Source organism: Aotus nancymaae, unplaced genomic scaffold (assembly GCF_030222135.1).
Source record: "Aotus nancymaae isolate 86718 unplaced genomic scaffold, 86718_ANA_hifiasm-v0.15.2.pri h1tg000057l, whole genome shotgun sequence".
NCBI classification, from domain to species: Eukaryota; Metazoa; Chordata; class Mammalia; order Primates; family Aotidae; genus Aotus; species Aotus nancymaae.
This window is the reverse complement of record NW_026988471.1, coordinates 28027183-28043804: the sequence shown is the minus strand read 5'-3', so window position 1 is coordinate 28043804 and position 16622 is coordinate 28027183. Positions and strand designations below refer to the sequence as shown.

Below are 16622 nucleotides of genomic sequence, written 5' to 3'. Positions count from 1 at the left end.
AAACCGGTGGATGAGACAGAAAGGAATATAGACCCTGGGAAACAAATTGCCTTCATGAAAATTATTTATCTAGCTATTTTTTTTTTCCTCCTTTGGAAGGGGACAGGATTGGCTATGTTTACAAAACCTGGTGACTTTTTTAAGTGATTGTTTAGTTAGCAGCTTCTGACATCAGCTGCAGAGGTGCTGATCACTTTAAGGATGTAAAAATTCTCAAGGAGAACCCAAGGTGATGCTAATAACAGCTGTCATCCGGCAGAGACGTAATTATAAAGATGTGATTAAAACAAAGCAAAGCCTTCAAATGTTATAGCCGGCTTCACTGAAACACCAGGGGATAGGATATGGTGAAACCGGCACGCTCCCTGAATAAACCCCAGTAAAGATAAGGACCAAAGAGAAGCCCCCAAGTGGTCCCTGACTCAGAAACACGCACCCACCAGGGAGCACTCGCGCACAGTGCTGCTGCGGTGCTGTCTGGAGCCCGGCTGGGAGCAGGCAGTTAGGACGCTGCTTCCCAGCCTGCCTCATCTTCAGAATCAGCTGCTTGATAATTTACAGATTTCCAGCCCTTCCCCCTAGAAACAGATCTACAGCCGAGACTAAGAGCCTGCATTTTTAAAGAGCACTTGTTCCTGTCTCTCCCTGTCTCCCCGACAAGCAATTCTTTTCATCAACCACATTTGGTAAAGACTGGTTTAGGGTAAAGACTCCCAGGTGTGAGCTAGCCTGGGAACCTAATAACCACTGAAAGCTTTGAGATTGTGATGGAGGTTCTCAACCTGGAGAGTGAGTGACTGAAGCTCTGATTCAGTAGCTCTGGAGTACAGCCCAGGGATCTGTACTTTAACAAGCACTGTGGGTGAGATTGTAACAAGCAGGCTGCCGTCCACACTTGTGCCTACATCGTCCCCAGGCCAGCAGCATCCAATCAAGGCATACCTAAAGCCTTCCATATTCTACTATGAAGCTTCAGCATTCCTCTGCTTGCATATGAGTCTTTGCCAAAACTCGGGTCATCATGGCAGGCTCCCTTGCTATAGCAAGCTCTGAATAGATTACACTTTTCTCATGTCTTCATTTGTGTTCACAAATCCTAACCCCACCAGAGGTTCACAGCATATCCTAATGATCAGAGCTGACCAAGCAGACCCTCTCTGCCCTGAAGCTTTTGGGGGCAAAACTCTGGGACCAGACTAACTCCAGAAATCCATGGGATTTCAGTGGATCCTCTCAAAGGGCTCAAACTGACCCAAGGAAAGGTAAATGTCTTTGAGCCATAAAGCATTCTGGAACAGAAAGTCAGGGGCTTTGGAGTCAAATAGGACTGGACACATACCCAGGTTTCAACCACTTTCTTGCTGTCTTAGAGCCTGACCCCGCAAAGTGTGGCCCCTGCCAGACTCACAGGATTGACATCACCTGAAAATTGGACAATACAGAATCTCAGGCCCCACCCAAACCTGCGGAAGCAGAATCCGCACTTTACCAAGATTCCCAGGAGATTCCTGTGCACTGACTGAGGCTGTTCATTAAGCATCACTGAGGCCCAGTTTCCTCAACAGGAAATTGGAGAAATAATATCTTCCTTATAAGATGTCCAGAAAAATGGCAGACCTGGAACACGGCAGACATTGAATGAGAAGGTTGGCTCTTTCTCTCGGCTTCCCTTTCTGGGCCCCATCTTCCTCCCTCCATTACAAGGAGAACAGAAGATTTATGGTCATTTCTCCCTTTCTTTTCCTAATGGCAGAACTAAGTTGTAATAAAAGGGAAATGCTTTAGGCAAGAAAGCACTCTGCTCCCCTGTAAATCATCCCCACTCCAGCCTCAAAGATCAGAGGAGTAAAAGAGAGGGAACAGCCACAAGGAGAGAAGAGCTTCTGGGTTTTCTTCTCTGTGTGTATTGGAGGGGTGGTTGTCAGAGCACATGGAGAAAAGGGAAGGCAGCCGGAGAAATGACAGGTCCCAAACAGAACAGCTCCCAGTTTTCATGGCCTTATGCTAAGTACTTTATATGAATGTTTTCATCTGGGCACGGTGACTCATGCCTATAATCCCAGCACTTTGGGAGGCCGAGGTGGGCAGATCACGAGGTCAAGAGATTGAGCCCATCCTGGCCAACATGGCGAAACCCCATTTCTACTAAAAATACAAAAATTAGCCAGACGTGGTGGTGCATGCTTGTAATCTCAGCTACTCAGGAGGCTGAGGCAGGAGAGTCGCTTGAACTGGGGAGGTGAAGTTTGCAGTGAGCCAAGATTATACCACTGCACTCCAGCCTGGCAACAGAGCGAGACTCCATCTCAAAAAAGAAGAAGAATGTTCTCATGCATCTTCACCACAGCCAGGTGAAAGTGGGTATTGATGTCATCCACACACTAGATTAATAAGGAAAGTGAAGATCAGAGAGGTTGATAAATGGGTCCCAAGCCCCATGCCAGCAGCCACAGGCCTGACTCTAGGGCATGGACTGAGTTTCTGCGTTAATCCCAAGAGGCTCTAGGGCTGTGAGGTAAGGCCAGGAGCCCACAGGGACTAAGCCATGGGCAGTTTCCTTTTTTATCAGATTTTTTATTGTGTTTTTAAAATTCGCCCAGCCATTAGAATCACCTGGAGTTAAAAGAAGAAAAATATACAGCTGCCTAGGCCTGACCTCAGACCAATTGAATCAAAACAGTGTAGGGTAGGGGGTGGGGGTAGAACTCAGTATTTTTTAAGTCTTGCCAGATGATTCTGAAGCACAGTGAGAGGGGAGAAACACTCATTATCTCAGAAGGTAGGAGATAATAAAGAGAGGAGAAAACAAGATGGGAGATTTTGTTCCCAGACCGAGCTGAGGGTCGGGCTGCTATTTCTCGTGGCCCAATAACAAGATGCAGATGAACTGGAGAGGAAGAGAGTTTATTTCTGTAAACGGTCACAGGGAGAAGGCCTGGAAAATATCACCAGACCAACTCAAAATTACAAAGTTTTCCAGAGCTTATATACCTTCTAAGCTACACGTCTATGTGTAAGTGTGACTTCGTCCAAAGACATACTTGATTAACTTCTTCTAATCTATAACTAAGATCTAAGTTCTGAAGACCTTCCTCTGGAGCCTCAGTAAATTTAGTTAATCTAGGTGGGTCCAGGTGCTGGGGTGATTACCCTTATCTTGTCTCCTGCTAAATCATGGAGGGTTGGGGAGTTCCTTCAGACCCCAATAAAACTTGTTTACGGAGACCTGGGGAGTTTCTTCAGACCCCCAATAAAACTTGTTTAATCCTAAAAGGATCCCACTAAGAATTCCTTCATTATCTTGTCATGCTTTAAGGCTCAGGAAAGGTCTAGGCAAAATTCTTGGGCTTTTATTACATTCCAGCCTTCGTATAAGGCTACTGGCTCTTATACGAGCCAGCTTTTAATGTTTAACTTAACCACTCAATCAGTATTGAAACAGTTGTTATGGAGGCCTGCGTTAGTGAGACCTGACCTGCCACAATGGACCTAGAGGAAAAGTTTCCTAAAATCTCAAAAAATTCTACTTGATGTAAAAGGAAGTCCTGGCACTTACAGTTCTCAGACAGGCCTCCAGTCTATGAGTTTCTCTCTGAACTGAGTACACCCATTTTTCTAAGAAAGAAAAAGTTCTTAAAATTATTTGTCTGCTGGGTGCAGTGGCTCCAGCCTGTAATCCCAACACTTTGGGAGGCTGAGGCAGGTGGATCACGAGGTCAAGAGTTCGAGACCAGCCTGGCCAACATAGTGAAACCTTGTCTCTACTAAAAATGCAAAAATTAGCCAGGCATGGTGGCACGTGCCTGTAGTCCTAGCTACTCAGGAGGCTGAGTCAGGAGAATCACTTGAACTTGGGAGGTGGAGGTTGTGAGCTGAGATTGTGCCACTTCACTCCAGCCTGGGCAACAGAGCAAAACTCTTTTATATATATATATATATTTCTCTTCTCTTTTCCCTATTTCTCCTTGTTCCCCACTTCCTACTTAGCTCTTTAGAAATTCAACTAGAACCTTCTAACTCCCCTTCACCAGACACTCCTACAGGGCAAGTTCATCTCACTCTGTGCTTAGAAGCTCCAGAGCAGAACTTGCACCCACCAGGAAACTGCCTAGAGAGACAAGTCGATTAATTAATAACCCAAAGTGTGCCCACTACGAAACTCTCCCTCACCCGGAGAGTTTCAGCCACCTTTACAACCTCAAGTTTTCCCACAAAGATGCCAGCTCAACCACCCAGTAGATAAGTCATCAAAGCAAGTATGTGGACTCCCCCACCTGCCCGCTTCCTCTCCTGCAGGACATTCGTGCCAGCACACACCCTCCCACTTTAAAAGTGCCCATTTTCTGGTCCATAAATGAAGCAGTACCCCTCAAGGCAGCTTCTTCCCCTAAACTAGCTTTGGAATAAAAAGTCACTTTCCTTATTCCAGACCTCCCATTTATTCATTGGCGTCTAAAAGCGATGAGTGATTGAACCTGCATTTTTGTTACATGAAGAGAGAGATCGAGAGAGAATCTTCCATCATTAGAGGCTGCATTCCCACGCCCAAGGGCATCTCATGTAACTGGCATTCCTGGCCACACAGAGCCAAGCAAAGGATGTGTGGGCTCAGCCCCAGCCCCGGCTCTGAGGACAAGCTTCATTTCCCATGACAGGCCTTCCCATTAGATTCCCACAGGTATTCCCAACAGGCCCAAGGCCAGGTCACCAACATGCAGTCTTCCCTTTGTTTTAAAAGTAATGACATGGGGAAATCTTTTGAGAAGGAAATTTCCCAAGGTACCCCGGAGCTACCCAGGGCGTCCCAGCAGCTTCATACCACAGGTGTGATTAAAACATGAAATAATGAGGGAAAAGAGAACAGTGCAAAGATGAATTCTGCACTTTCCCCCTGTTTTCAGTCATTTTCGGTGACTCCACCCCTGAGTGGGAGGGGGACCCATGGGATGGGAAGTTTCCTGTGTGAGAACAGGCATGGAAGGCAGGAAGACAGGACAGTGCTGCTGAGCTTCACTTCTGCCTTCAGAATCCCTCCCAGACTCTACATCCCTGGACTCCTAGGGATCTAAAAAGTCCTGAAATATTCTGATACATTCTAGGATAAAAACAGAAAATGCGAGTCTCCTCACCAAACCAAAAACATTTGCTCTGATGACAGGCAAACACAATTAATTACATTGTGCAACACTTTTAAAACACTGTCAGCCTCTTGGGCGTTTTTGGATGGCTGCCTGTCTCTCAGGCCTTTAACCTGGTTCAGTAAGAATCAACAAAGAACTAGATGGTCCCAGGGTTCAGTAAGAATCAACAAAGAGCTAGATGGTCCCAGGGAAGCCCCTGCTGGGGTCACAATCAGGTAAGAAGCAGCTCACTGGGCTGTAATTACCCAAAGTCACTCTTAAGCCGCCTATGAAAAGCCCACGGCCCGGGATGACTTGCAGGGCCCAACCTCACCCCAGGGCATAAGGAGGGGCTGGCCTAGCTACAGCTGCCACAAGGCAAGATGGGAAAGTGGTTTCCTCAGCCTGGCGGGGTCTGGAAATACATCAGTGAGTAGATCGGGGGCTTTCCAGAGCCAGACTCCCCAGGAGAGGCTCCGAATAGGAATGTGGAACGGATGCTATGCCTAGGGGGTAGGTGACAGTGGAAAGAGGTTCCACTGGGGAAGGTTTGGGGAAGGAGGTGTCTGCCAGAAAACTTGCTGGCTGGAGGCTGGGCCCTCAGGGCTAAGGTCATCTGGATCTGCCCCAGCATGTGGCTGCAGGGTGGGCTCCCTGTGACAGCTGGGATGCTGCCCCTTCAGCCTTCGCGCTACCAGCCCTGCCTGCCCGTGCATTTAAGATCGTGGCCTGAGCTCTCTTTCTGGTCACACAGTTGCTAACCTGCCACTGGTCCCAGCCAAGGTAGAGCCACCTCTAGTGTGTCCAGATCCTGAGCCCCAGACTTCCCTCTCCAACTGCCAGGACCTCATTTCACTGGCTGTTCCCCCAGGGGGGCCAACACCTTCTCTGCTTGCACAAGTCCTGGCCTGTGCTGTGCCCACACATGTCTCCAGCCTGGTGATGCAGCCCACAATTGCAGCCCATGCAATTTCAGAGACTCGGCAGCAACTGCGGACCGATAGCGCTTTATGCTCCACATGAATCTCCATTTCGGGTGTTTCAAGGGGAAAGCATCATCTAGTCCTCTCCAGGACTAGCCAGAATGCCACCTTCTAGAGAAGGCTTTTAGTGATGCAAATGTCAAATTCCCCTTGTCTTTTGATAAGCTGGGCAGATCCCATCAGACAACTCCCACGGGACCAACAGACGCGCTGCAGCTTTTGCAGGGGGGAAGCACGACATCCCTGAACACATTTGTTACACTCACCTCCAGTCAGGCCCATAACAAATGGACTGGATTCGATGACCAACCCAGGAGCTGCGGATTTCGGGAGGGCTTGCTCAGCAGCTCACAGATGGGGAACTATCGTCTCAAACAAGCTGCAACTTACAGGTCCGTGCTACCCTTTTCCTTCTTTGTCTCAACATTGTCCAAAACTGGTTTTGCTGCTGTCACATTTCGTTTCATTCGTCACAAACCTAGTTAATAAAAAATTCTCTGCAGTTAAAAAAGTGCAAGATAATAAAGCCTTAGAAAAATAAGTAACTCTTTTATTTCTACTTCAAAATATACCATGTACATCTGGAACTCTAAGGGGTAAAGTAACCAGGAGAATATTCCACCATAAAAATGAAACAGGATAAAAAATAATAATAATTGCCCATTTCAGATCCATCTTTAATCCAGCTGGAAAGGGTGTGAGCTGCCAGTCTTGCTGTCAGGGGCCACCCCTCTGTCGGTGGCCTTGTGGCTGCCTCCCGAGGATTCTGAATCTAAGAGGTCCTGGAGCATCTTGAGGACATGCTTTGACTGGCTGGCAGCAAATTCCAGCAGGCGGGAGCCCATGTGCTCCTGGAGGCTCCGGGACAGCCGGCACACCACCGCGCGGACGTTCCCACTGGGCACGGGCAGGTTGCCGCTCCAGGGGGTGGTGTTCAGGAAGTGCCAGAGGATGGGAAGTACATGCCGCTCTACAGCCTGAGGCTTCTGGGGGTAAACTGAGGCCACCAGCACTGTCAGGCAGAAAAAGAAAGTCACTTGAGCCAGTCACTCTCGCCCTCTCCCACTTCCCTCTCTTGGAACACCAACTTTGTCCCCAAAAGGGCTAGCAGCCCAGCAGACGCAGTGCCTAAGGATCATGACACATTTAGGGGCCCATAAAAATGTGTTAGCTTCTTTTAACATTAGTAGAAAATATATGAATATATCCAACCTGGTTTATATCTATACTTATACCAACCATTCAAAAACTATAATTTTTGAATTTTTTTTTTATGGAGAAAGGGGCATGCAAAGGCAGAAGTATGCAGAGTCTCTGACAATCATAATGGTTCCTCCAGCCCAGGAAACAGGAAAAAGGCAGGCACAGCTGGCTACAATCCTGCCCCCACCAGCTGTGTCAGCCTGAAGAAGCCACCCGACCTTTCTGAGATTTTTCCAAATCCATAAAGTAAGGGAAAAAATGCTGAACTAAGGCCAGGCACAGTGGCTCACACCTGTAATCCCAGCACTTTGGGAGGTCAAGACAGGTGGATCACGAGGTCAGAAGTTCGAGACTAGCCTGACCAACATGGTGAAACCTCGTCTCTACTAAAAATACAAAAAATTAGCCGGGCATGGTGGTGCGTGCCTGTAATCCCAGCTACTCAGGAGGCTGAGGCAGGAGAATGGCTTGAACTCAGGAGGCAGAGGTTGCAGTGAGCCGAGATCGTGCCACTGTACTCCAGCCTGGGTGACAGAGCGAGACTTCGTCTCAAAAAAAAAAAAAAATGCTTAACTAACCTCTCAAGATTGTTAGAAATTCGATAATAAATATACATAAGGTCCCTACCTGTAGGCAGGCAGATGACAAATAGTAACTATATTAGCATTGCATTTATCCACATCACCACCTATGGAAGTCCACACAAATACAGAGAAAAACTACAGGGAGGGAAATTGAGACCCTCTCACATGAAGCATGATGGCAGACAAGACAGCTGGCAGGGAAGATGGCTAGCACAGCCTCCCTGGCACCCAGATGCCAAACCTCAGGACGAGACCAGCTGCAGAGGCACGAACGTGCTTGTGAACCACCAAGCTCTGCACAGACCATTCCATTGATGAATCCCTCAAATCTGGTTGCCCAAGGCCCCCAACCCTCTTAAACCCCAGAGGACCCAGAAGCCAGCTGAATCTGCCAGCCAGCCCTCCATCACCAGAGTAAATGCCAGAGCTGTGGCCGCATCAAAACCACATCAAGAGCTCTCCTGGATCCCCAGAGGGGCTGTTCAGGCCTTCAACTGTGGCCACGTTACCCTAAATGCATTAGCACTAATGAAGCTGGCTTTGCAACTCACACACTCTGCCTGTCATCCTGCCAAAGGATAATTGCTGGGGCAGGCAAACAACACTCATAGAAGTGCTTTATTGATTCTGGGGGCAAAGAAACTGGAAGATTCTGCGAGCCGGGAATTCTGTGGAAAACAGTTTCCAAATTCTGGAAACTGCCTGAGCTCAGGGCTCAGAGCTTCGCAGCATAGCTCCATTTCATGCTCACAGCACCCGCAAGGCAGGATGTCTGTCCACTTTCCAGAGGAAGAAAGCAAGACTCAAATCAAGTCAAAGCGCAAAGCAGAGGACCGAGGCCACATCTGCCTGGACTCCAAAGTCCACACTCTTTCTACCCCCAGCTATCCCCAAATTTCTAGGGATTTCGTATTTCAGAGGCTGATCTGGAGATTCATTCATTCATTCATTCATTTATTGGGACAGGGTCTTGCTCAGTCACCCAGGCTGGAGTGGAGTGGCACAATCATGGTTCACTACAGTCTCGACCTCCTGGGCTCAAGTAATTCTCCTGCCTCTGCCTCCCCAGTAGTTGGGGACCACAGGCATGTGCCACCATGCTCGGTTAATTTTTTAAAAATTTTTTTGTAAAGATGGGGTCTCAGTATGTTACCCAGACTGGTCTTGAACTCCTCAAGCAATCCGCCTACCTTGGCCTCCCAAAATGCTAGGATCATAGATGTGAGCTGCCATGTTTTATTTTTAATGAAACTGCAAATTGTCCTTCCCTCTTCAGCTCCACATCATCCAATCCTCTAGGATATCTTCCTCCAAGAGCCCCACGGGTCCCTCTGATTTCGAAGCCAGCCTAGAATAATGAGGAACCAGGGAAGATGCCCTGGGCTACCTCTGGGCAGCCTGACACTCTCTCGGTGACATTTCTCAAGGAATGTTGTCTTTGAGGCCACACCCTCGGGGCTCTTGCAGGGAACCTCAGAGGCGAAGGTGGTCCTGATAACTGGAAGGGCAGGACTGCACCCTGTGGGTCACCCCAGCATTCCCCAGGAAAGGATCTTGGAGGAAAGGGCTTGGAGGAGCTTTCTAAAGTGGAACGAAGAGGTACACTGGCTGGAAAGAGTTGAGAGTTCTGTTCCCTGTGCTTGAAACAGACTGAGTAGGAAGAGAACAGGTGACAGGAAAGCAGTCCCTGTCAGCCCCAGGGTGGGAGATGAGGGGAAACTAGAAGGGGTTCAGTGAGAGGGAACCAAAAGAAAATGAATAACCTGCTGGGTGTGGTGGCTCGTGCCTGTAATCTCAGCACTTTGGGAGGCCAAGGAGAGCAGATCACAAGGTCAGGAGTTCAAGTCCAGCCTGGCCAACATAGTAAAACCCCATGTCTACTTAAAAATACAAAAAAATTAGCCGGGCATGGTGGCATGTGCCTGTAGTCCCAGCTACTCAGGAGACTGAGGCAGGAGAATTGCTTGAACCCAGGAGGTGGACATTGCAGTGAGCCAAGATGGCACTACTACACTCCAGCCTGAACAACAGAGTGAGTCTTTGTCTCAAAAAAAAAAAGAAAGAAAGAAAATGGATGACCCTGACCTACACTGAATAACGATAACTCAGAGGTGTCCTGAATCCCTGTGGAATCTCACCTGCAAAAATAGGTGAGAACGCAAAGAGATATTTGTATACCCATGTTTATACCAACCTTTTTCACAATTGCCAAAAGGCAGAAGCAGCCCAGTGTCCATTGAGGAATGGATAAACAAAACGTGGTATGTACATACAATGGAATGTAATTCAGCCTTCAAAAGGAAGGGAATTCTGGCCAGGTGCTGTGGCTCATGCCTGTAATCCAAGCACTTTGAGAGGCCTAGGTGGGTGAATCACTTGAGGTCAGGAGTTCAAGACCAGCCTGGCCAACATGGCAAAACCCTGTCTCTACTGAAAATACAAAAACTAGCTGGGCGTTGTGGTGGGCACCTGCAATCCCAGCTACTCGGGAGCCTGAAGCATGAGAATGGTTTGAACCTGGGAGACAGAGGTTGCAGTGAGCTGAGATCTTGTCATTACACTCCAGCCTCGGTGACAGGATGAGAATCTCTCCCCTCAAAAAAAATTGGGGAGGCCAGGTGCAGTGGTTCACCCCTGTAATCCCAGCACTTTGGGAGGCCAAGGTGGGTAGATCACTTGAGGTCAGGAGTTCAAGACCAGCCTGGCGAACATGGTGAAACCTCATTTCTAATAAAAATACAAAAAAAAAAAAAAATTAGCCAGGCATGGTGGCAGGCACCTGTAATCCCAGCTACTCAGGAGGCTGAAGCAGGAGAATGGCTTGACCCGGGAGGCAGAGGTCGCAGTGAGCCAAGATCGTGTCACTGCACTCTAGCCTGGGCAACTGAGACTCTTTCTCAAAAAAAAAAAAAATAAGGAAATTCTGACACCTGCCTCAACATGGATAATGGATAAATCTTGAGGATATTCTGCTGTGTGAATTAAGCCAGACACAAAATGACATAAACTGTATACTTCCATTTATATGACATACCAAGATAGCCAAAATCATGGAGACAGAAAGTAGAATGGTGGTTGCCAGGGTCTGGGGAAGGGAGGAATGGGGAGTTAGTGCCTAACGGGGACATGGTTTCTGATTTCCAAGATGTGAAGAGTTCTGCAGATGACTGTAAAACTTCATGGACACTTAATACCCACTGAACTGTGCACCTAAAAATGGTTAAGGTGGCAAATTTTATGTTGTGCATTTTAACACAATATTTTTAACAGGGGGTATGTGGTTTGACTGTGTCCCCACCCAAATCTCATCTTGCATTGTAGTTCCCACAATTCCCACGTGTCATGGGAGGGAGCTGGTGGGAAGTAATTGAATCATGGGGGCAGGTCTTTCCAGCGCAGTTCTCGTAATAGTAAGTCTCACAAGACCTGATGGTTTTATAAGGTTATAAGGAGGAACTTCCCTGCACAAATTCTGTCTTCCTTGCCACCATGTAAGATGAGTGGCATGATGGTGAGGCCTCCCCAGCCATGTGGAACTGTTTGTCCATTAAACATCTTTTTCTTCATAAATTCCTCAGTCTCAGGTATGTCTTTATCAGTAGTGTGAGAACAGACTAATACAGCAGGGAAAAGTGAGAACTAGCTCAAGAACCAGGCCCAGGCACACACCCTCCACCCCCACACCCAAGAGCCCCCTTCCCCAACCTGCTACATTTTCTCCACTCCTGCTCCTTGCATTCTCTTCCAGAGTCAGATGTATTTTACACTTCAGCCCCCAGGAAGCTCACTCCACAGAAAGAGTAGCAGTCCCCACCTGAACTCAGTTCCACAGCCAACTCCACCTTCTCTGTTCACATCTTGGCTAATAGAATTCAGGCTACTTCAGAGCCATGTGCCCCAGGTGCGAGGATGTGGTGGGCACCTGGGTGGCAGGGGTTGACTCTGAAGCTGGCAAAGATGGTGAGGCCCTTCTGGGGGCCAGCATGAGGGACTAAACCCCATTAAACTCAAGCTTAGAAGCAGCTGAAGTGATTAGCAGAAGATTTACTCCTATTAAGCTGTGCTATTATTAGACATCGCCTGTGTCAATAAAATTTTTCTTCTCTGTTCCTGGTGGACACGGAGTTAACAGAAGAGCTATGGAGAAGCTCTTGCTTTTGAGGTCTCTTGGAAATAAGAAAAAAATGACAGTAAGTGGATATGGTGAAGATACTAGCCTACCTCTGGGCCCCATAAATTACCCAGACAATGACAGGTAAACCTTTCATGCAGAAAATGCTGATTTTGAGCAATGGCAAAGGGTTCCTTGTCTGGTGTCTAGGGCTGTCTTAGTTACATACCCTGTTCTGCCCCAGCGCACCTGCAGCTAGCCCTGCCTCACTCATCCCATTTGCTCTGGGATGGCCTCGCACCTGCCTTCCCGTAAGGCAAGAGGCCACTCCAGGAATGCTACAAGGACAGAACCAGGCAGAGGCAAGACCAGGAGCAAGAGATGGGGCAGGGGAAGAGCTGTCAAGGTCCTCTGCCATACAGCATGCGCCGGGCCCCTCTCTGAATGCTCACAGCTGGGCTAGGAGGGGAGGGCAGCAGACAGACCAGTGATACCATGTGGGACGTAGTCTTGAGAAATACGTGGGGAGAAGGTAATGCCAGAGCCAAGCAGGCATCCCCCAGGTAGAGTAAGAAGAATGGAGAAGGCTTTCCAGGCAGGCAGCCATGTGTGGGCAGAGCAAGAGGTTGAGAGACCGGCCACTGCGTGGAGGGTGCATGCAGGCACCCAGGAGACAGAGTGTCAGGGGAAGCAGCGCAGCACATGGTTGGGGGCTTGGGTCTGCAGCCAGCCTCCCAGGACATGTGCTGGATTCCTCACCAAGAGACCTCGTGCATGTCACTTTTCTGAGCTCCATTCTCCTTTTCTCCACCAAGTGGAATCTACATCCTCCTGTGGGCTGATGATGAGGATTCAATGATCCAGTGCATAGAGCTGGGGGTGGGAGGAAGGGGGCACAGCCTTGAGCAGCAGTGACAGCTGTGGGCCACTCCAGGGGGCCTTGACACATCCTGAAGACAGCCCAGGAGCCTCACGAAGATTGAAGCAGGGCTGTTGCATGATCTGTCTGCATTTCAGGGGGACCATCAGAAGTTGAGGGAACAGAGTCTCCCTGCCCCCCTCCCTAGATATGACATTCCCAAGAGAAGGGAGGAGGCTTTGTGCAAGCAAAAATGATCATGAAACCAAACTAAGTAACCTGCCCAAGGTCAGGGCTGGTGGTGGCAGATGGGTCTGTGGACCCCAAAGCCTGTGTCCTTTCTGTATTGCCATCTCAAGGGCCACAAGAACAGATTTCAGCCCTGGAACGAATTCACTTGGACTTCTCCTGTAGACTCAAAGCAGAAACAGGATTGGAGCAAACTTTCGTCAGCTGAAGCTTGAGCAAGACTGAGCAGATTCAGGCCAAGGCCCCGTCTCTACATAACACAGTCCCAGCACCAGCCAAGGGGTCCTGTGGGGTTGAAACCCAGCCCACACCTGCATGCCAGGCTGCACACGCCAAAGTTGCACACTGCAACCTTTTCTAATTCTCTTGATGGTGCTATCAACTGACCAAGCCATATGCACCCACCAGGCAGTGTCTATCTGGAAAGGGAGGCTTTTTCTGACTCACACAAAGGTACTCTCTAGGCTAGAAGCATCCATGTCTACAAGGAAGAAGAAAGGCACCCAGGTTGAGTGTCCCTTATCTAAAGTATTTGGTACCAGCAGTATTTCAGGTATGTATCTGATTTTGGAATATTTCCATGATACTCATCAGTTCTGCATCCCTAATCCCAAAATCTGAAATCAGAAATGCCCCAATGTGCATTTTCTTTGAATGTCATGTCAGCGCTCAAAAAGTTTCAGATTTTAGAGCATTTCCAATTTTCCAATTAGGGAGATTCAACCTGTAACAGTTTCTTAAAAACTCTTTTGCTTTTGTACAAACATACCTCATTTTGATCAAAAACAAAGACTGTCTTCTGGCAATGTGGAGATTGTCACACACACAGAAAACCAGATTATCAAAATTTTAAATGATTGATGGGGTTTATTTCAGGTCTAAGATAACAGGGTGAATGGTTCAACCACAGGCCAGGAGAGAACAGAAATCTACGAGGAGGCTGCGTGGGGCAGGGCTGGGGGTGCTCACCTGCCAGGCGATCTGTGACATCCAGCACTGCACGGCCACTCAGGAAACGCACCCGCCCAGCAAATGCTGGAAGAAGGCAAAGGTTGTCTGAAAGAGAAGGGGGATGTCAGTGGCCATGCCGCTGGGAGCTGAGTGATGACAGCACAAGGAGTTTGCAGGGCCACATACCCACAATGCCTGCATGGGGGTGAGGCCTTCGGGGGAGCTGAATTAATTTTTCCAGGTCACAAAGGGGCCACTTATAGTGAATGTATGTAGCGTGTTTGGGAAAGAATGAGTGGCCTGAAATAGTTAAACTGGCTCCCAAACAGGCCTCATTTATTCCCACAGATCTGGTTCGTATTGTCTGTGCTTCTCAAAATTGCCATAGTTTTGGGGCAAAACAGAGTAGATATATGGATAGGTACATACATAGATAGATAGATGATTGATAAATAGATGATAGATAGAAGATGGATGGATACATGGATGGATGGATGAATAGATGATGGAGATAAGATGATAGAAGATGGATAGATAGAAGATAGATAATAGAGATGAATGGATAGATATACAGATATTCTTGTTAGGGGAAACGGAGTTACACAGAGGTCAGTAAAATGTTAGGATCAGAATTCAGAAATTATAGCTCTTCTCAAAGCCTGAGTTTGTGCTCTAACTACCAAGATGTACCCACAGCCAGTGGTGGTTTATTTCCACACTGAACACATACTGATATCATCTATGTAATAGGCATGGGGCTAGGAGCCAAGTAAAACCCAGGCAGACAGAGGCTCAGACGTGAACCCTGACATAAGATGGGAAGCACTGTGCTCTTGTAACCAAGAGCCTGCAGGTCTGAAGCCAGGGTGACCTCTGGTCCTGGTGGGCCTGGGCTCTCCCCACTTCAGCACTGTCAGTACCAAGTCCCAGGAACCCAGGATGCTTGGTCATTGTTGGAAATAGATGGTCGGTGCTGCAAAGAAAAATTAGCACTGAGACAAGGGATCTTTCAGCAATGCAATTTTTTACTTCGTGGACTGCAGGAAGGGTACCCTCGCTAACCATTGCGCCACAAGAGTACAATGAGCAAAGGAAAACAGACAGATTTATCCCTTACGCACTTGGGGTTGTACTTACTGCTGTGTCTGATCTCTGTTGGCTGGAGCCAGACCTCACAATCTAAACCAAAACCCGATTGGCTAATAACTTAAAACTTTTCTAAACAGATAAAAGCAATGGAGAGCTGGGACATGCCTATGAGCTCATCCAGCACAGATATCTTGGTTAAAGTACAAGGACATAAAATGTGCTACGTGCCTGTAAACATGGCATGTCTAACAGCTACATAGGATAGGGCTTAACAAAGTTATTAGCACACTTATGACTTATTCTTTAACAAGAAAGGAAACTGTAAAAAGGAACTTTTCTACCTCCCACAGTCATTCTATGCAGAGCAGAAGCGTGGCTCTGTGTGGGAGCCGCCAGACTAGGCAGCCCTGGCAGGGTCAGGGGAGGGAGTTTGTGGGTTGAGGAGCACGTATTATCATCAGTGGTTTATGTATGACCTCACTGCCTGGGCCTGATTTTCTTCATGCTTGTAAACTCCAGGTGGTCTGAGCCCCAGACCCGGCATGAATGTACTTGCAAAGACGGCTAAATTTATCATCTCTATGCCCCAATACGCCTTTAGGAGGTTTGGAGAAAGAGGGACTTGAAACCCTTTTTAAAAAATTGTCCCAGTATCCCCGCCCCCACCCCCAATCACAGCCCCACCAACCATCCAGCCACACCCAGCCGCTAGGCACGGCTGGCTCCCCCACTGCCCAGCCACGCCCACAGGTAAAGCTCTGGGGACTGAGCACCTCTCCATTTGTATCTTGAAGGAACTGAAATAGTATAAGTGTTTATTACAGAGATGAGCCACTAATGGTGAAATCACAAGCAAATGGGGTGGGGACTTTCCAGGATAAAGAGGCTCTGGCTCCTTCATATTCCTGAAGTCGACTGCAGCAGGACCCCATATCTACTGAATTTAGAAGCCGCTCATTTCTCCCCATTCTAGCTGACACCTCCTGGTTTCTCCAACTATTAAACTTGAAGAGCTGCATGTCTCACAAAGATAACACAAGGTCAGAAAAGTGGCCCTGTCCTAGAAAGGTGGCTAAGCTGAGAACTACACATCATCATCAGAACCTTCTCCCTGTGGACTGCAGAGGAACTGCCGAGCTCCCAGGATTTTGCAACCATAGTAGTCACAGCTTAATTCAGTAGAAGGTGGGGCAAGTAACACAATGCACTTTTCAGAGATGTGGCTTTGGGGCTTGCCTGCACCTGTCAGGGAGGGGAGGGCAGGAGGCCTGTGTGGTGTTACCACAGCAGCCCCAACTTGCATGTCCCAGGAGCTGACATCTCAAGGGCAGACTTCTCTTTGCAGGGGACAGAGTTTTTAGAACTCTGCACGAGGAAGTCTTTCCAGTCTGACCTTTTTCAAGTTCCTTCAAGACCTCAGCACACAGCCCCTGTAGAGGTGAACTCAAAGCTTTGCTTTTCTCATCAGGCACA

At 48.1% G+C, this 16622-nt stretch overlaps 1 protein-coding gene across 1 annotated transcript in view; it reads right to left on the bottom strand.

Moving 5' to 3' along the window:
- Positions 1-6379: 6379 nt before the first annotated feature.
- TOGARAM2 (TOG array regulator of axonemal microtubules 2) overlaps positions 6380-16622 on the bottom strand; it is a 67070-nt gene continuing 56827 nt past the window's right edge. The window contains exons 19-20 of the mRNA XM_012475469.2: positions 14079-14165; positions 6380-7115 (exon numbers count right to left, since the gene is read on the bottom strand). Coding sequence (XP_012330892.2) covers positions 6781-7115; positions 14079-14165 — 422 coding nt within the window. The 3' untranslated portion in view covers positions 6380-6780. The remainder of the gene's footprint in view (positions 7116-14078; positions 14166-16622) is intronic.